At 43.0% G+C, this 20649-nt stretch overlaps 1 protein-coding gene across 18 annotated transcripts in view; it reads right to left on the bottom strand.

Moving 5' to 3' along the window:
- Positions 1 to 20649, bottom strand: part of SPOCD1 (SPOC domain containing 1) — a 71310-nt gene that overhangs the window by 11133 nt on the left and 39528 nt on the right. For 12 of the 18 annotated variants that reach the window (XM_038531275.1, XM_038531270.1, XM_038531276.1 and 9 more), the window contains 3 exons: positions 16835 to 16902; positions 15099 to 15368; positions 86 to 127 (listed from right to left, as the gene is read on the bottom strand). In XM_038531275.1, the coding sequence (XP_038387203.1) occupies positions 86 to 127; positions 15099 to 15368; positions 16835 to 16902 (380 nt within the window). Of the gene's footprint in view, positions 1 to 85; positions 128 to 15098; positions 15369 to 16834; positions 16903 to 17038; positions 17121 to 20649 lie in introns of those variants that run through there. The other 6 variants (XM_038531282.1, XM_038531281.1, XM_038531274.1 and 3 more) reach the window with 4 other exon arrangements.

Here is a 20649-nt window from a genome sequence, read left to right as displayed (position 1 = left end):
GGGCTTCTGATGTGAACGACCCCTCCCACCCCACCAGACCTGAGGACGGGGAGGAGGAAGAGCAGTAATAAAAGCAAAAACCTACGTAACACACGTGCTTCACCCCATGGGGCATTTTCATTTCCTCCTTGGAGAGAAAGGATGTAGAGATTAGGATTCAGAGGGCCAGTGACCCCACTGTAGGGAGTTCACAAGAAGACACTCACACAAAAGAGAAAGATGTTCAGTGTTCATGGAATTGGCAAAGACAAACAAACAAACAAAACCAAACCCACAAAAAGCAAATGAGTACCCTCCAATGTTCATCAAAGAGGAAATGGTTAATAAACCGTGACATATCATACTGTGGATTCTAACTGGCCACTAAAAAGAGTCATAATAAAAATTATCATTCATCAGAGGCTTATACAGTAGCTGCCCCTGAAGGAAGAAACACATCATACATGATCTTATTAAGGCCTCAGATCAACACCATGAGGTATATACTATTTCTACCCCCATTTTACAGATGAGGAAAACAGGGTCAGAGAGGATCTGAAAAATCCCACAGCTACTAAGGAGCAGAGCTAGGATTTGAACATACTTCCATCTGACTCAAGACCAGGCGCTGAACTGCGGGCTATACAGACAACACGGATAGATGTGGAAAGATTCATGGAAAGATGTCAAGGCTTATTATTTGGAGGGAAAAAAATAGGTTACAGAGCAGTATGTTGCATAAGCCCATTTATGTAAATATATATTTATAGACGTGTAATGGAGGTTATCTCTGGGGAATGAAATTCCAGAGGGACTTTCACTTTCTGCTTGTAGGCACTTGGGTATTTATGTTATTCAAAATGAGCATGTATTTCTTTTATAATCAGAGACATATTCTTTAAATTACAAAACAAGTTTAGAACAATGTATGTAGTGTGCTGCCATTTGTGTTAAAAGAGAAAGAAATTTTAAATTTATTTGCTTGAATCTGCATCAAATATCTCTGGAAGTGTCCACAAACCTAAAAACAGAGGCTGCTGGTAAGAAAGGGACAGGGAGCTGGAATGGAGACTTTTCACTTTTTTTTTTTTTTTTTTTAAACCACGGGAATGAATCAGCCTTTCAAAAAAGTAAATTGAGGAAAGGGAAGAGGGGAGAAAATGGGACATCTGGGAAGGAAAGCAGGGAAGATATTTAAAATTGCCTTCCATGGGCACCTGGGTGGCTCAGTGGTTCAACATCTGCCTTTGGCTCAGGTCATGATCCTGGGGTCCTGGGATTGAGTCCCACATCAGGCTCCCTGCATGGAGCCTGCTTCTCCTTCTGCCTACGTCTCTGCCTCCCTCTCTATGTCTTTTATGAATAAATAAAATCTGAAAAAAAAAAAAAAAAAAAAAAAGAATTACCCTCCATGGCTGAAAACTTTCTGACAGGCCCCTGTCTGGGGGTGTCTACATCAGCGTTATGAGGCTGCAAAACAACAGGCAGCCGAACCTGACCAGCAAAGACTTTAGACGCTGGATTTATCAGACTAGAATACAAAATATGTGTAATGTGTTTAACAAAACAAAAGGATTCAAACGTATGAACGAGGGGCAAAACCATATTCAACTGTAACCAAGCAGCTCTGGTTGAGAACAAGCTTCTGGAAATAAAGAGAAGATAATAATCACTAAAATGTAAGACGTTAATATGTAGGTTTGATAGCGTATTAGACACAGCTGAATAAGTTGGAGAACGAGAAGACAGATTTTAAATCATCTGGAGTATTTGCAACACAGAGACTGTGAAACACAGTGAAAGAGACAGAAGGACAGAGGGAATAGGGACTAACTGATTAATTGATCGGACTGAAATGAAGTTCCAGGAGAGAGGAGAGAGAGCTGGGCAGAGGCAGGATTTGAAGATACATGGCTAAGACTTTTCCTGAATTGGTAAGAGGCAACAATTCACAGAAAGCTCGGCGAATCTCAAACAGGGTAAGTAAAAGTAAATCCACACCTTGACACAACATAGTGCAGCTGCCCAACACCAGTGAAGAGGAGAGCCTAAGAGCATAAAGAGAAAAAACAGCAGCTAACACTGCAATAGCACGAAATTGTGCCACCATGCTTCTGAATGTTTTACATTAGCTCATTTCATCCTCACCAAAACCCTGTAAACTAGGGACTGCTTCTCCATTTTACAGAAGAGGAAACTGAGGGTCACAGAGGCACAGAGAGGTTAATCAGCTTGCTCTGTGTCTCACAGCCACCAGACCAAAGAGCTGGGATTTAAATCCAGGCAGTCTGATTCTAGAGGCTACACCTTTAACCATGTGCTATAAATGCCTCTCGCCAAGACATTTTTAGTACAAAGAATGGCAATTAGACTAACAGCTAACTTCTTGACAGTCACAATGGAAGACAAAACATAGAAGAATAATATTTTTAACCTGCTTAAAGCAAATAACCATCAACTGGGGACCCAGACAAAATATTTTTTGAGAATGAGGATCAAACAAAGGTATCCTAGAGAAAACCAAGAGAATTATTATCCTTGATAATTTTATTTTTCTCAAGAAACGAAATGTTTAAAGGATGAACCTGAAGCAGCAGAAAGGAAAAATAATACCTGAGAGGAAAGCTGAGATGCAAGGAGGAATTTTGAGCAAAGAAAATAACAAATATGTTGTTAAATCTAAATGAACATTGATCATATGAAACTATAACAGTGTGTAATTGGGGGATTAAAAAATAAGATAGGATCAATTTACTAGATAATAATACATATATTAGAAAGGCACATTTAAAGCAATTAAATGTAATTAACTACATTTAATTGAAATATTCCAGGATCCCTATATCATTTCCAAGGCAGATAATGGTAGTAACTACCTTTAAACTTTGACAAGTTAGTATTCATTTTAAAATTTGCAAAATTGCCAACAAAAGAATATAAACAGAGCATAGAAAATTCCAAACTACTAGAGGAATAAAAAGGAATAAGAAAAAATAATCCATCTAAAGGGAGGCAATAAAAGGGAGAAAAGTATAGAAAAGGCAGTATATATATATATATATATATGCGCAAAGCACAAAAAAAGAGAGTAGGAATAAATTCAAATAAGTTAGTAGCTACAACAAATGAAAATGGACTAATCTTTGAGATAAATAAAAAAAAATCAGACCTTTAAAAAAAGAAAACCCAATGAAAGGATTTTATAAGACCCATTTCTAAAATACAAAAATGCAAAAAAGAGTATGAGAAAAAACAGAATAATATGTAAACAGGCAAATACGAAGCAAAATAAATCTTTGTTGCTATTCTAATATCTGATAAAACAAATTTCAAGGAAAAAAATAACTAGGGGCAAAGACCTCACTACATAAAGACAAGCAGTTTCATCAGGAAGCTACCACAAGTCTAAACTTATAAACACCTAAAAAAAAAAAAAAAACTTATAAACACCTAATAACATAAGAAATACAAAGCAAAAAATGACAAAACTACAAGGAAAAAGACTAACCCACCATTATAGCAAGAAATTCTTATGTATCTCCCTAACTGTTGATCTGTCTGATGGACAAAACAGTAAAGATCCAAAAAGATTTAATAAAAACAATTTATTTTTAAAATATTTTTTATTTTTTATTTTTATTTTTTTTAAGATTTTATTTATTTATTCATGAGAGACACAGAGAGAGAGGCAGAGACACAGGCAGAGGGAGAAGCAGGCTCCATGCAGGGAGCCTGACATGGGACCCGATCCGGGAACTCCAGGATCATACCCTGGGACGAAGGCAGGCGCCAAACCGCTGAGCCACCCAGGGATCCCCGAAAATCTTTTTAAAAGATTTTATTTATTTATTTGACAGAGAGTGAGAGAACACAAGCAGGGGGAGGGGCAGAGGAAGAAAGAGAAGCAGGCTCCCCACTGAGCAGGAAGCCTGACATGGGGCTCCATCCCAGGACCCCAGCAGGGATCATGACCTGAGCCCAGGGCAGACACTTAACTAACTGAGCCACCCAGGCACCCTTGATAAAAACAATTTAAAAATTTCACCTGTGCACATATATAGAACACTCTTCTTCACAAATAGATAACACATATTCTTTTCAAGGATACATGCGACAGATAAAATTAAGCACAGCCTGGACCATAAAGCAAATCTCAACAAATTTCAAAAGATTAGTACTTTTTTAGACCAGCACTGCCCAATAGAAGTATAAACATCAGCTTTGTACTTTCAAGCTTTTTGGTAGCCACAGGAAGAAAAAGGTAAAAAGAAACAAGTTAATTTTAGGGACACTTGGGTGGCTCAGTTGGTTGAGTGTCAGACTCATGATTTAGGCTCAGGTCATGATCTCAGGGTAGTGAGGTCAAGCCCTTCATTGGGCTCTACCCTGGGTGTGGAGCCTACTTAAGATTCTCTCCCTCCCTCTTCCTCTGCTCTAAAAAATTAAACTTTATATTGTATTTAATTCAACATACCCAAAATATTACAATTTCAATATGTAATCAATATAAAAATCTATTAGACTTTTACATTTTTTTGGTACTGTCTTTACACTTACTCAATTTTGACCAGTTCAAATGCTCAAAAGATACAAGGGGCTAGTGGCCACCATATCAGACAACTCAGATAAAAACTGCATTCTCACACCACACTGATTAAGTTAGAAAGCAATAACAAAGAGAAAGAGAGAAAAAAAAGAAAAAAGCCTAGAGGAATAGGAATTAAGGAAAACATTTCTGAATAATATGTAAATCAAAGAAAAATTGTAATAAATATTATGAAATATTAGTAACTGAATGATAAGAAACATTATGCATTAGAGTCTGTGTATGCAGTTAAGGTGATAATTACAGGTTCCTTTATAGCTTCAAATGACTTTATTAGAAAGGGAAAAGAGACAAAATTAATAAATTCAGCATAATTCTTAAGATTTTATAAAATAAGAAAATAAATTGAAAGAAAGATGACACTAAAAACAAACATACAATGGAGAGGATCAACAAAACCAAAAATCAGTTCTTTGAACAGCCTCAAAACATAGACAATATCTGGCAAGAATAAGGAAAAGAGGGATGATACGACTAGACCGTATCTGGGATGAGTAATCACAAGTGCACTGATATTAAAAAGATAAGATGCTATCATAAAATGCTTTATGCCAACTTGCCAATAAATTTGAAAAACTCAGATTAAATGGATACATTTCTAGAAAAATACAACTCACCAAAATTGACTCAAAGAAAAATGAATAAACCTCTAGCCATAGAATGAATTAAATCAGTAAGAAAGGAGACCTCATCCCTAAAGAAAACACCAGTCCAGCCTCTTTGTTACCAGTGACTCTTCCAAAATGTTCAAAGAACAAATTATTCCAATCTTATACAAATTCCTGCAGCAAGCAGAAAAGGAGAAAACATTCCAATTCATTCTAGGAGGCAAAACCTGGACACCAAAACCTTATAAAGCAGATGAGAATAAATCATTTCAGGTCAATTAACTCATCAATAGAAATACAAAAAATCCAAGCCAAATATTATGAAAATGAATTCAGAAAATATGAAAAGAGATAACATGATCAAGTTAGGTTTATTCCAGAAATGCAAGACTGACTTAACATGAAAAAAAAAAAACCCCAACTCATTAAATTTACTACAATTATAAATTAGAGAATAAAAACCACATTATTTAAAAAAAAAACAAAACAAAACAAAACATTATCTCCAAAAATGCAGAAATTATATTTGGCCAAATATACTGTCCTGTCCATTCAGAATAATGAGCAAACCAGCAATGGAGGGGAGCGTCCTTAACTTGATAAAGGGCATCCATGTAAAAATTTAGCAAACAGGGGCACCTAGGTGGCTCATTGGTTAAGCCTCTGACTTTGGCTCAGGTCATGACCTCAGGGTTCTGGGATCCAGCCCTGCCTAGGGCTCCATGCTCAGCGGGGAGTCTGCTTCCCCTGGCTCCTCCCCTACTTGTGTGCCAGCACTCTCTCAAATAAATAAATAAATAAATAAATAAATAAATAAATAAATAAAATAAACAAATAAATAAAATGAATAAAAATCTTGGGGAAAAAAAAACAATCAAAACATAGCAAACATACTCTGGTGAAAAGGTGACCACATTCCCTAGAAAGTTCAAAACAATACAAGGGGCTCCCTCATCATCACTTCTATTCAACATTATACTAAAGGTCTTAGCTAGCACAAAGGAAAGAGGGCAGAGAATATGCAAAAATTGGAGAGGAGAGAAGAAAACTGTCATTATTTGCAAATGATATGACTGACACACAGAAAACAAAATTTCAATAGGTAAATTACATGAATTAATAAAAGAATCCAGCAGGATTCCTGCAAAATTAATTGCATTTTTATACACCAGCAAAAGTGAGAAACTGTAACTTCCCTCTCCCTCTGCCTCTCCCCCCGCCCCCGCACTCATGCTCTCTCTCTCTCTCTCTCTCATTTTTTTTTAAGATTTTATTTATTTATTCATGAGAGACAGAGAGAAGAAAGGCAGAGATGTAGGCAGAGACATGGGCAGAGGGAGAAGCAGGCTCCCCACAAGGAGCCCGATGCAGGACTCGATCCCAGGACCTTAGGATCACACCCTGAGCCAAAAGCATACACTCAACCACTGAGCCACCCAGGCATCCCCTTCTCTCTCTTTTAAATAAATAAATAAAATATTTTAAAAAATAGATTACAGAAAAAATAAGGAGAGAGAACCTAAAGGCTGAAAGCAACTTATTTTTTTTTTAAGACTTTATTTATTTATTCATGAGAGACACAGAGAGAGAGGCAGAGAGACAGGCAGAGGGAGAAGCAGGCTCCATACAGGGATCCCGATGTGGGACTCAATCCTGGGATTCCGGGATCACGCCCTGAGCCAAAGGCAGATGCTCAGCCACTAAGCCACCCAGGTGTCCTGGCTAAAAGCAGTTTAAAGGTATATCAACCTATTGCAATGTGTGCATTTTATTCAGATCTTGACTTTAAAAAGATAAAGTATAAAAAATATTTATCTTTATGAGACTATTAAAAATTTGGATATTGAATATTAGGTGATATTATTGGAACTATAATGTCAACTTTCAGGCAAAATAACAGATAGTACAGTTGGGTGATAAGTACAAGAAACTTCATGCCAGGGGCCAGCAATTTTCTTCTGTAGAGAATCAGAGAGAAAATATTTTAGGGTTGCTGGTTATATAGTCTCCATTAAAATCCCTCAACTCTGCCACTGGGGCATGAAATTAGCCATAGATAATATGTAAACAAATAGTTGTGTCTGTGTTCCAGTTTATTTACAAAATCAGGTGAGGTGGCCAACTCACAGGCCATAATTTGCCAACCCCTTCTTACAATGCAGTCTATTTTTACATATATTTGAAGTTTTCCATAACAAAAAGTTATATAGAGATATATAGTATTTAGGAATAAGTTGGAAAAAATATGTAAGATTTTTTTTATGGAGAAAATATAAAACTTTATTGAAAGACAATAAAGATGATCAAAATAAATGGAGGAATATACCATGTTCATGGATTGAACATGTTGTACAATACTTCACAAAGATATTAGTGCTCCTCAAAATGATTTACAGATTCAATACACATCCAGTCAAAAATCCCAACAGGTGTGTGTGTGTGTGTGTGTGTGTGTGTGGAAATTGACAAGTCGATTGTAATATTTATATGAAAGTGCAAAGGAATATAAAAGTAAAGATCCTCCCGAAAACAACAAAGATGGGAGACACCTTGCCAGATATCAAGAATTTTTAACAGCAAGCTACTATAACTAATACTCTATAGTATTAGTAAAGGGAAAGATTTCTGAACAGGATGAATACAGGGAGACCAAAAACTAATCCCATATACATTGCGACTTGGTTTGTGACAGATCTGGCACTGCATATAAATGAGGAAAGGCAGAATTTTCAGTAAATGGTGTTGGAACAATTGGGTATCCATATAAAAAAGATATAGTCCATATCATTCACAAAGATTAATTCTAGACACATTATAGACCTTACTGTGAAAGGCAAAACAACACAATATACAAAAACATCTTCATGACCTGGAGAAAGGAAAGGAATTTCTTAAAATATTTTTATTTTTTCAAGATTTTAAAGTAATCTCTACACCCAATATGGCACTTGAACTCACAAGCCTGAGATCAAGAGTCACACACTCCACCAAATTAGCCAGCTAGGTGCCCCTTAAAGATTTTTAAAAATACATAAATAAAATAATGGATAAATTAAGATACATTAACACTAAGAATTTCTCCAGCAATTCTACCTCTTTTCAATTCCACTTTGATTCAACTGCCACTTCTGGGCATAGTAGACACAAAAGAATTGAAAACATGGACTTGAACAGACATTCATACACCAATGTTCCTAGCAGCATTATTCACATTAGCTATAAAGTTAAAACAACCCAATGTCCACTGGCAGATAAACAAAGTGCATACAATGGAATATTAAGTAGCCTTAAAAAGGAATGGAATTCTGATGCATGCTACAACATGAACCTTGAAGACATCATGGTAAGTGAAATAAGCCAGTCACAAATGGACACATATTGTACAATTCCAGTTACATGAGGTAACAAGAATGGTCAACTTCATAGGGATAGAAAGAATAGCAGTTATCAAGGGTTGGGGGAAGAAGGGAATGGGGACTTACTGTTTAATGGATACAGAATTTCATTTTGGGAAGATGAAAAAAATTCTGGATGGTGGTGTTGGCTGCATGACAGTGTGAATGTACTTAATGCCACTGAACTATATACTTAAGGTTAAAATGGTAAATTTTATGTTATGCATATTTTACTACAATGAAATTTTTTTTAATAATTAGCAATTTCTACCCAACAACAGACACTGCAAGGCAAGCAAAAACATGTGCAACACTTTGAGAGAATATATTTGCAAAACATACAACAGACAAAGGAATAGGATCTAAAATATGTAGAGGGGCAGCCCGGGTGGCTCAGCAGTTTAGCGCCACCTTCAGTCCAGGGCGTGATCCTAGAGACCTGGGGATTGAGTCCCGTCGGGCTCCCTGCGTGGAGCCTGCTTCTCCCTCTGCCTGTGTCTCTGCCTCTTTCTCTCTCTGTGTGTCTCTCATAAGTAAATAAATAAAATCTTTAAAATAAATAAACAAATAAATAAAATATGTAAAGAACTCCTACAGATCAATAGTGAAAAGTTGAACAACCAAAACATTTTTTTGGCAAAAGACTTAACAGTAATGGCCAAAATGTATGCAAAGATTCTCCTCAGTAACAGCAAAATGAAAATAAAAATTAAAAATTAGGGGCACTTGGGTGGCTCAGTCAGTTTAGCATCTGACTTTGGCTCAGATCATGATCTTTGGGGTCCTGGGATCAAGTCCTGTGTTGGGCTTCCTACTCGGTGAGGAAACCCCCTCTGACCCTCCCTACCAGCTCTTGCATGTGTGTGCATGCATGCGCGCACACTCTCTCTCTCAAATAAATAAAATCTTTTTTTAAAAAAAGAAAAAAATCAAAACAACATTGAGAAACCACAGCATAGGGCATCCCTGGTGGCTCAGCGGTTTAGTGCCACCTTCAGCCTGGGGTGAGATCCTGGAGACCCAGGATCGAGTCCCACGTCAGGTTCCCTGCATGGAGCCTGCTTCTCCCTCTCCTTGTGTCTCTGCCTCTCTTTCTCTCTCTCTCTCTCTGACATGAATAAATAAATAAAATCTTAAAAAAAAAAAAAGAAACCATAGCATATTCCCATTTTGGCATAAAGCGCAAGTGTTGGTGCAGGTGCAGAGCTACTGGGATTTATACACTGCTGGTCGGAGTATCTACTGTTTCAATCACTTTAAAAAAAACCAAAACAACTTCTGGCGTTTGTTTAAGTTGAAGTTCCATATACCCTATAGCCTAGCAATTCCTCTCCCAGGTATATTCCATGGAGATATTCATGTCTGGGTATATGTACCCAGACATATACATAAAGCTCTTCATCATAGCAGTACCAGATATAATAGCAAAATGCAAACAACCCAAATGTCTATATGGAGTCAATAAATAAATAAATTATGGCATACTCATGCAATGGGACACTGGCAGCACTTAGGATCTGTGTAATCTTTTTTAAAAATATTATTTATTTATTTATTTATTTATTTATTTATTTATTTATTTATTTATTAATGAGAGACACAGAGAGGCAGAAACAGACTCTTCGACGAGCAGGGAGCCAGATGGGACTCAGTCCCAGGACCCCGGGATCACAAACTGAGCCGAAGCCAGACGCTCAACCACTGAGCCACCCAGGCATCCCAGGATCTGTATCATATTGGGAAAATTACTTAGTATCTCTGTGCCTCAGTTTTCTTATCAGTAAAATGAGAATAATACCAGTATCTACCTCATAGTGCTGATGCAAGGGCCATTATTATTTAAGTTTCTTAGAACAGTGCCTGGGACCCAGCACATTCTCTCTGCAAACACTGATTTAAGATTCCTCAGCTCATGCCCTGAGAGATCCTCTCCTGATACTTGACCACACTTAAGTTTTTCCACTTGCATTCAAGCAATATTGTCCTTGCTGATGTCTCTCATCTCACTCCTCCCTCTCTAGACCCCATTCTACCTACTGCTCCACTCCTGTAACACTCTGAGCTATCTCCTGCCTCTGTACCTTTGCTCTCTTCCTGATATGTCCTTCCTACCTTCTCTGCTTGCTGAACAACCACTTCCTTTGCCCAAACCCAACTCAGACAGCCCCCTCCTCTGCCCTACCCTATCTTAAGCCCTCCCACCCACCCTTCCCCAGGACAGTCAACTGCCCTCTGGGTGTCTAAGGTCTGCTGGGCCTCAGTCCACCTCTGGTTACTTGTTTACCTCCCCACACTGAACCATGAGATCCCTGGAGGAGGCTCCTTGCTTGTAAAACAAATTATAATAAAATCCCATCAAAATCAAACTCCTGGGCAGCCCCGGTGGCTCAGTGGCTCAGGGGTTTAGCGCCGCCTTCAGCCCAGGGTGTGATCCTGGAGACCCACAATCGAGTCCCACATCAGGCTCCCTGCATGGAGCCTGCTTCTCCCTCTGCCTGTGTCTCTGCCTCTCTCTCTTTCTGTGTCTCTCATGAATAAATAAATAAAATCTTAAAAAAAAAAAATCCAAACTCCTTAGCCAGGCCTTTGGCCGCCTGACTCAGAGCACAGATTCTGGAAGCCTACAGGCCTGGATTCAAAAACTAAGTCCAGGGACACCTGGGTGGCTCAGTTGGTTAAGTGTCTGACTCTTGATTTTGGTTCAGGTCATGATCCCAGGGTCATGAAATTGAGCCCCAAGTCGGGCTCTGCGCTCAGGGTGAAGTCTGTTTGAAACTGTCTCTCTCGTGCTATAAATAAATAAACTAGCTTAACAACAACAACAAAACAAAGTGGTTTCACCACTTACTTGCTGTGTGACCTTAACTTAACTTCTCTGAATCCCAAACGGGAGTATTGAGTATTGACACTAACTTTTAATGCTATTGTGAGGATTAAATATGAGATGATGACATCATGTGAAGCTCCTGGTATACCTTAAGCATTCAGTATAAAGAGCTATTCTCAGGCTACCCATCTGCCAGAAAGACACTCCTCTCTCGCGCAGCTCCTGACACTTTGCAGCTGCAGACAGCGCACCTGAGCCTGCACACCTGGGTGGGACCAGAGGAGCTCTGTGCCTCTCAGCTTGTGACAGGCAGAGCCAGGGGCCTGTGACAGAACTGCCCTCCCCACGTCACCTGCTACTCCACCACAAAGCAGCTCCTGACCTCACTGGCCACCACGGGGCTCAGGACAGAGAAGAAAATGACATTTCAACCTACCCTGTCATATCCTCGCAAAGTCTGTATCTCATACCAGAAGAATACAACACAACCAACCTCTCATACCAGATTCCCATTTCATAGAGGAAGAAACTACAATTCACAGAAGAGACATCTCTCATTTAGAGTTGCCCTGCAGAAAGAAGCAGGGACTAATCTTCAACCCACCTGTCTTCCCCTGACATGAGCCAGGCTGCCTCCAGGAGAAGGTGCTAGGGCCAGGGCTGGACGTTATGCCCATGCTTGCCCATGTCACACTCAGCCCTGGCCTCAACCACCGGCTGGTCCCTGTCACAGCCCCGGCTCAATTTTCCTGCAGCTGGCATCAGTTGCCATAGCAACAGGCTGTTTAGGAAGCTGTGCTGCTGAGTCAAGGATGGGGCCTGGAGGAGGGAGCAGCTGTGGGCTCCTTCTCGTCAAGGCAGGTTGGCACCTGGCACTACCACGAAGCTCCAACGAGCCCCTCAGACCAGCGCAGGCCCCAGAATCCCAATTCCAGGTATGTGGCCCAAATAAATCATCAGAAACGGGGAGAAACCAGATGCCCAGGGAGCTTCACCCCAGCATTACTCAGAACAGCACACAACTGTATATAGGTCAACAACAGGTAACATTTCTGCATGTTCATCTTGTATAAGGCTCTGCGTTTAATGCCAAACACGTGTCCTCTCATTTGCTCCCCTCCACCACCCAATCAGGTAGGTACTTTTCACACCCTCATTTTGCAGATGAGGAAATTCTGCTCAGAGAGGTGAAGCCACTTGCCTAGGTCAGATAGTGGCAAAGCCGGGACTGAGTGCCAGGCTGCCAGGCTCCAGGCTTCGGACTCTTAACTACACGACGGCGGTGGGAAATGAGAAGAGGAAGTCCCGGCCCATCCTCTGGTCCTAGCAGCGCCTGTGGCTCTGACAAATGTCTGCAGCCTGCTGCATACAGGGCACAGGAAAAGCACAGATTCAGCAGAACAATATGTACCAAGTTGGAAAGATCTCCAAATACTATAATGCTTGAAAAATAAACAAAGCACCAATCCCAGAACAATGAAACATAGCATGAGCTTATTTATATATATGTACGAGATATAGAGGCAGATGTTCATAACAATGGCCATTAACAGTGATTGTCTCCAGACGAAGGGCAATGGGGCCTGGAAGCATTTAAATGGGCTTCCTCTTTCTGTGTTAATAAATTAATTGTGAAAAAAAATTTTTTTTTAAGTAACCTCTATGCCCAATGTGGAGCTTGCACTCACGACCCCAAGATCAAGAGTCACATGCCCAGGGTGCCTGGGTGGCTCAGTCAGTTAAATGTCTGTATGACTCTTGATTTCGGCTCAGGGCATGATCTCAGGGTCATGAGACTGAAACCCATATCAGGCATGGAGCCTGTGTAGGATTCCCTCTCTCCTCTCTCCACCTCGCTCTGCCTCCCCTGCACTCTCTTCTCTCTCTACCAACTGAGCCAGCCAGGCACCTATTGTGAAAAATTTTTTAAATACCAAAAAAGTCAAGTTATACATTTGACTCACGTGATCCTATTTCTAGATGAAGAAAAGATATGCATGCACAGGGAAAAGACAGGCATCTGGGTGTTTTTTTTTTTTTAATTTCTTATTTTCTATGGTAAACACATACTAGAATTTTTATTAAAAACTAATGTTTTTGATGAAAGATGTTTTGTTTACAAAAACAATGTAATAGCATTCTAATGCCATTATAATAGCAAAGAGTGGTATATCACCCAGCAGCTCATTTGTTCCTATCCCTGTTCTATGAATTTGCTGCTTGGCCTTGAACTAGTCATTTCACCTCTCTGAGCCTCAGTGTCCACATCAGTAAAATGGGTATATAGCAACAGCATCTACCTCACAGACCTGTTAGGAAGATAAAGTGCTCAGTGTAGTACCCAGCACATGGTAAGCAGGCTAGATACTATCACTACTGTGATGCCAACAGGGAAGGTGCAGAAGCAGGCACGCAGTGGGCTCTCAGGATGGACCACCAGGGTTTATATACTGGCTCCATCATTTACCAGATGTGTGACCTTGGGCCAGTTACCTTACTTCTCTGGGCTTCATGTGACTATTCAAACAGAAGTGCCCAGCACAGAATACGTATTCATTGAATGTGATAAAAATTCCACTATGTGAGAAGACCTTCTGCCTTGTATATAAACACGTTGCTATCAGGGCACCTGTGAGCACAGTTGGTTAAGCGTCCGACTCCGTTCTGGCTCAGGTCATGATCTCAAGGTCGTGGGTTCGAGCCCCACTTCAGACTCTGTGCTCAGCACAGAACCTACTTGGGATTCTCTCTCTCCCTCTCTCTCTGCCCCTCCCCCTAATCATGTTCATGCTCTATCTCCCTAAAATAAATAAATAAAATGACGTAATTTTTAAAAACATGTAAGCTGTTATTAATAAAATAACAATTTAATTAAAGAGCAATGGAAAGAAAAGTAGTGAACTCAGGGGGAACATGACTGGACATTGACTCTCTTTTGTGTGAGCCTGGAAGAGTTTATTAATGTTCTCGAGCCTCAGTTTCCCCACCTGGAAACATGGAGCTAATGTCCATCTTATAGGGCTTTTGCTAACACTAAAGGAAACACAAATTTAACATAAATTAAGTAATTTACTTTGTGCCTTATGCGGTGCAAGGCACATTGTTTTACACCACCATCTCATTTAATCCTTAAAACAACTCCCATTAAATTGGAATTAGTATTTCCTTTCTATAGATGAGAAAACTTAGTTTAAAAAACATTTCAAGGGGATCCCTGGGTGGCGCAGCAGTTTGGCGCCTGCCTTTGGCCCAGGGCGCGATCCTGGAGACCCGGGATCGAATCCCACGTCGGGCTTCTGGTGCATGGAGCCTGCTTCTCCCTCTGCCTGTGTCTCTGCCTCTCTCTCTCTCTCTCACTGTGTGCCTATCATAAATAAAAAAAAATAAAAAAAAATAAAAAAAAAAACATTTCAAGGTCACTCAGCTAGGAAATGGACAGAGGCAAGATTTGAACCCAGGACTCACCAACTCCAAAAGATAATGAACCCTCACAAGATGGGAGCAAATGTAGTTCATGTTCTCTTTCCTGACACAGTGGGTCTCAGTTGACTCATGCGTGAAATGGGTAGGAAGGCTAAAGTCCACTAAAAGCCTCTCTAGCTTACCTCTATTCAACTCCACCGCCAAGCATGGTGTTAAGATGGCCAAGCCCTTCCTATCCCAACTTCTCAGGCTCAACTTACCAGTTTGGGGAAGCTTCCTGCGCTAGATTCCTCTGGCTGGTCCTGGCTGGACTTGTCTGCCCTCCTGTCTGTGCCCCAGTGTTGGGCATGGAGCACTGGGCCTCGCCTCAGCCTCTTGGTACACTTGGATCTTCTTTGCCCCATGGATGGGCCTGAGTGAGCCTTGCTGGTTGCAGGTTCCAGAGAGCTGGAGGCAATGTCAGTGGGAGCAGCAAGTCCTTGTCCCCGCCTCACCTTGGACACTGGCTGAGCCGTGACCTCTAGCTCCTCCTGATTGTATGAGACAGCAGGGCCACCATCACAGCCAGCCCTGACTACAGACTCAGCTTCTTGCCACTCTGTGGAAGCCTTTCCAGACACTCCCAGGCACCGTACAGAGCTTTGTGAAGGATCCCAGGCAACTGGCCTGAGGGGACTCTCCTCCATCAGGCAGTAGGACCTCCATGGGGTCATGGGGGCTGCCTAGCTGGGCCCCATTCCCCACAATAGGCAAATATTCCAACTTCTCGGTCCCTGATACACATCCCACACAAGTTCCACCCAGATCTTCAGGCCCAGACCCAGTGTCTTTGGGAGAGAGAGGACTGCAAGGGTCTCCCAAGGACTCCAGGTCAGCACTTGGTGGGGGGCTTCCCTCACACTGGGGGTGGTCCCCACTGGGGCTCTAAGCAAACCACAAGAAGCCGCCTGCCCCCTCCCCACCCTCTGAGTGGGCCTCATACTTCCTGTTTTTCTTTCTTGCCCCCGCAGGGGCTGGGCCTGATGAGGATGGTAGGCTCCTTTTGGGGGGCTACTCTTTGCTGAGGGTGGGGGTTCTTTCACCACTCACACCATCTCTGGCCTCTCCTGCCTTGGAGCAGCTCGTCTCCCCAACCCCTGCCAGCCTCTCCCTGCCAATCAGAGCTCTCTCTGGGAGATCCACAGACATGCTACAAGGGTTCCCAGGTCAACTTTCAGCTAAGATGTCATGCAGAGAAATCTGGAGCCTCTCGGAGGCCCAAGCCTCCCGCTGAGCAGGCACTGTGGGCAGCTGGAAGCAGAGCTGGGGGCCAGGCACCAAACCCTGGCTTTGTCCCGTGGCTTACAGCTCCAGGACTATCCAGTGGGCCTCGGCCTCCAAGGTGGCCCCAGGAGCAGCCCCAGCCTGGGAGCTGGCACCTCCATGGGTCTCTTCCCTCAGGACTGTCTTCCTGCTGCCAGCCCAAACTCAGGGCCCGAGAGCTCGCCCCCGGCAGGTGTGGTGTCAAGCCTGCTGCGGAGCTGGCTTCTTCCACATTCTCCTGGAAAGGCCCACAGCAGCGGCGACGGGGAATGAGAACTGGGCCTTCGCTGCCGGAGCCCGCCGCAGCCCCCTCCTGGGGCATGTCTGCCCTCCTACAGGGGCCCAGAGCAGAAGCCTCCTCCATGAGGAGACAGGGAGGAGAAGGCATCATGCAGCGCCAGGCTGCCAGCGCGTTCAGAACACTGGGCTGGGGACACCTGGGGGGCACTCCCAGGGGCCACAGGGAGTCAGCACCCAGCCATGTGCGCACCCCAGCTTGGACCTGGGGCCCCAGGGGAGGCAGGGCAAACAGCCACCCTTCAGGCCTTCCCACCTCTGACGGTTCCACTTTTGCTTAAACGGGATGGAATAATAGCAGCTGCCATCTCTTAACTACCCACTGTGTGCATTTTTTCATTTCATGGGGGCAGCCACAGGCGAGGAAACGGAGATACAGGGACACTTAGCGACTCACCGAAGGGCTCGCAGACGCGAGGCGAAGAGCAGGGGTCCTCTGTCCACCGAAAGCGCAGCTCCTAACCCCTGGGTGGGGAGCAGACAGTCAGGGGGTGCCCGTCGCACCCGTCCCGCTCCGATGGACACCTCCACCAGGTATGACCCGGCGGCCCCCGGCGGCCCCCTGCGGCCCCCTGCGGCCCAGCCGGCCCCAGGCTCTCACCTGCGCACCCCGGGCTCCCCCTCCCAGGATGCCCCCCGGAGCTGGGCTGGAGCTGGGGGTCACGTGAGGGCGGGGGGGAGCCCGGCGTGAGAAACGGGGGCGGGGCCTCCGAAGAGACGCCGAGGACGGGCCCCCGGGCGTGCGGGCGTCCTGGCACCGGCAGAGGGCGCGATCCCCCGGGCTTCTGGGCAGGGGTGGGTGGGCCCCGACCCGAGGGCAGAAGCCTTGGGGGGCCGGGAATCTGTGTGACAGTTGACACTTGGTCCTCAGGCCGCGGGGAGTTACTGAAAGTGCCTGAACCCCGAGGAGAATCAGAATCACATTTTTGCCTAATTATTATTTTTTTAAGATTTTATTTATTCATGATAGACACACACAGAGAGAGATAGAGACAGAGACACAGGCAGAGGGAGAAGCAGGCTCCATGCACCGGGAGCCCGACGTGGGACTCGATCCCGGGTCTCCAGGATCACGCCCTGGGCCGAAGGCAGCGCTAAACCGCTGAGCCACCCAGGGATCCCCTTTACCTAATTATTTATTACTTTAATTGTATCAGATATAAAAATATAACTCATACGGAGGAAAATGCCTACCCAAGCCCCACTGAAAGGTTAGAAAAAAAAGCTTAACCGTCCTCTCAGTTCCTGACTCTGGGGAGCAACCTTTCTTTCACCGTGTTTGTTGTCGTTTTTAGTTTTCTTATTACCGCTGCTTTCATAACTGTGAATAATCTCATACTCTACTACTAATTAATAATATTAATAACATTAGTAATATCCTCATATTCTATCACTTGACTTATTCATGGTAAGAGTCTCTATTCACTCCCTGCTGTGATGATTGCATTAACCACCTGTGCCCCCCTCTCCTCCTGTTTTTTTTTCTCTTTCATATTTATGTTGCTATTGTTTCTATTGATAACTATCACCACTTTGAATAATAGTCTTAAAATGTCCATTTCTTCCTGAGATTGCATCTCTTGACTCTCCTCTGTGTGAAATGAATAGTTTCCCATCCCGGCTGCTGCCCTTCCTCCAGCCACTCACCTTTTCGCTTTGTCAAGCTTTGTAGCTTGTACATCCAATCCTGTAGAGCTAATTCAGTTTGCCATACTTTGCCTGTAGATTGATTCTTAACATTAAAACCAGATGACATTTATGACATTACGGCTATGTAAATATTTTCACTGCGGAACTAGGAATCTGATAGACATCAGCGAGAGGGAAATGGAATTCACTGGCACTATGTGAGGCCAGGAGCAGCTTTCAGGTTGGGGGAATACTCTGCTGCAGTTAGAGGGAATGTGCTAGATCTATAGATCAATACGGCTGTATCTCAGAGACATAATGTTGAATTTCAAAATCAAGATAATCTCGGGGTGCTTGGCTGGCTCAGTCAGTGAAGCGTCCAACTCTTGCTTTCTGCTCAGATCATGATCTCAGGGTGGGGAGATGGGAGTTCCGCCTGGAGCCCCACCTTGGGCTCCACACTCAACGGGGACTGTGCTGGAAATTCTGTCTCCCTCTCCCTCTGCCACTCCCCCTGCTTGCACATGCTCGCTCTCTCGCTCTCATTCTCAAATAAAGAAATCTTTAAAAATCAAGATAATGTTTACAGTGCGGGAAACTGAGTGCCAGGTATATGGGAACTCTCTGTATTTATCTTCAATTTTTTTCTGTAAATCTAAAACTCACAGAAAAAAAAAGATATTGTGTGATCCATCTCGAAAGCTATCCATCTCAATCTGGCTGTCAGGTTCACAAATGAGGTTGGAGTTGAGACTGGGTGCCACTAATGACCTCCAGTACTGCTCTAAAGAAATGATTTTTTGGGGGGGAATCTCTGGGTGATTCAGCAGTTTAGTGCCTGCCTTTGGCCCAGGGTGTGATCCTGGAGTGCTGGGATCGAGTCCCGCATCAGGCTCCTGGCTTGGAGCCTGCTTCTCCCTCTGCCTGTGTCTCTGCCTCTCTCTCTCTCTCCCTCTATGTCTATCATGAATTAAATAAATAAATAAATAAATAAATAAATAAATAAATAAATAAATAAAGATTTTTTTTTTTAAGTGAAAAGACCTCCCACTATGGAATGTTCCGGTCATGATAACAGAGACTTGATCAAGTCTCCTGAGAACAGGTGAACTGTTATTCTGGTCCATTTCAATAATGGAAGTCTCCCACCATTGGCAAAGAAAGGGGACGTGGTGGTGTTATTAGCACCATATGGTACTGAGGATAAAAAGACAGTGGTTGCTGGGACATCTGGGTGGCTCAGTGGTTGAGCTTCTGCCTTTGGCTCAGGTCATGATCTGGGGTCCTGGGATCGAGTTCCACATCCAGGTCCCCATAGGGAACCTGCTTCTTCCTCTGCCTATGTCTCTGCCTCTCTCTCTGTGTGTCTCATGAATAAATAGATAAATGATCTTAAAAAAAAAAAGACCATGATCACTAATACATGTAATGATACTTTGAGCCAGAGACTGATCTAAATGCTTTGCCTATATTTATCTATTTTGATTTACCTATATTAATCTTTATATCAAGTCTATGAGGTAAATATTGTTATTATCCCTATTTTACAGATGAGGGTTAGGGTCAGGGTTAATATTTGTTGTGTGCTTGAAATCATGTAAAGTCTCAGTTTAATGGTATAAGCTTTTCCTGCCTCTTTATTATCTCAGCTTTTGAATAATGTTTTTCAAATCCACAATAATCTATAGTAACTTGAAACTGTAGAAACGGGGGTTCAGTGCAGAAAACAATGACCACCCCAGCAATACGAGGTGGTGGGTGTTTACCAGGTTGCTGGAAGGGCCACAAGAGTGCACTCTAGGCCGGGCTTGGGGACACCGCCACTAGAGCAGTCCACAAATATGGCATGCTGGTAGCGAGCCAAGATCGGGACACGGCACGGTCCTGGCTGCCACTGTGTCCCAACATTCACAAAACCGGAGGCCAGACACAGGCATAGAGAACCCCAGTGGCTCTCCCACTGAGCTCGTAAGCAGCACCTGCCCAAGGGAGAGCACAATGACCTCCGCCTCTCATCCACCTTCCAGATCTTGCACAGTGGCACCCGGGGCCAGAAATTAATCCACATTTGGAACACTAGCTGTAAGGGACTCTGGGAAATCGTTTTCGGCTTTCCATCCTCTGCAAGATAAGAAAGCACGCCTGTATGTGGGAACAGATGTGGAGTGAATCAGTCCACATTATCCTCTATCGTGTTTTTAATTATTTTTTATCTACTCGATCTATCAATTTCTAGGAGAGGTGTTTTTAAATCTCATGATTTTAATGGACTTGTCAACTCCTTTTTTTTTTAAGATTTTATTTATTTATTCATGAGAGACACAGAGAGAGAGGCAGAGACACAGGCAGGGGGAGAAGCAGGCTCCATGCAGGCAGCTCGACGTGGGACTCGATCCCAGGTCTCCAGGATCAGGCCCTGGGCTGAAGGCGGTGCTAAACTGCTGAGCCACCCGGGTTGCCCCCTTTTTTTTTTTTTTTTTTTTGTCAACTCCTTTACTTCGCTGAGTTCTTGCTTTTATATCTCAAACACCATTTAAGGTGCATACACATTCATTTATTTTTACCTCTTTTGGGTAGATTACA

Source organism: Canis lupus, chromosome 2, assembly GCF_011100685.1.
Source record: "Canis lupus familiaris isolate Mischka breed German Shepherd chromosome 2, alternate assembly UU_Cfam_GSD_1.0, whole genome shotgun sequence".
Classification (NCBI taxonomy): Eukaryota; Metazoa; Chordata; class Mammalia; order Carnivora; family Canidae; genus Canis; species Canis lupus.
Note: the sequence above shows the minus strand (reverse complement) of the source record. Positions and strands in the feature narration are given on the sequence as shown.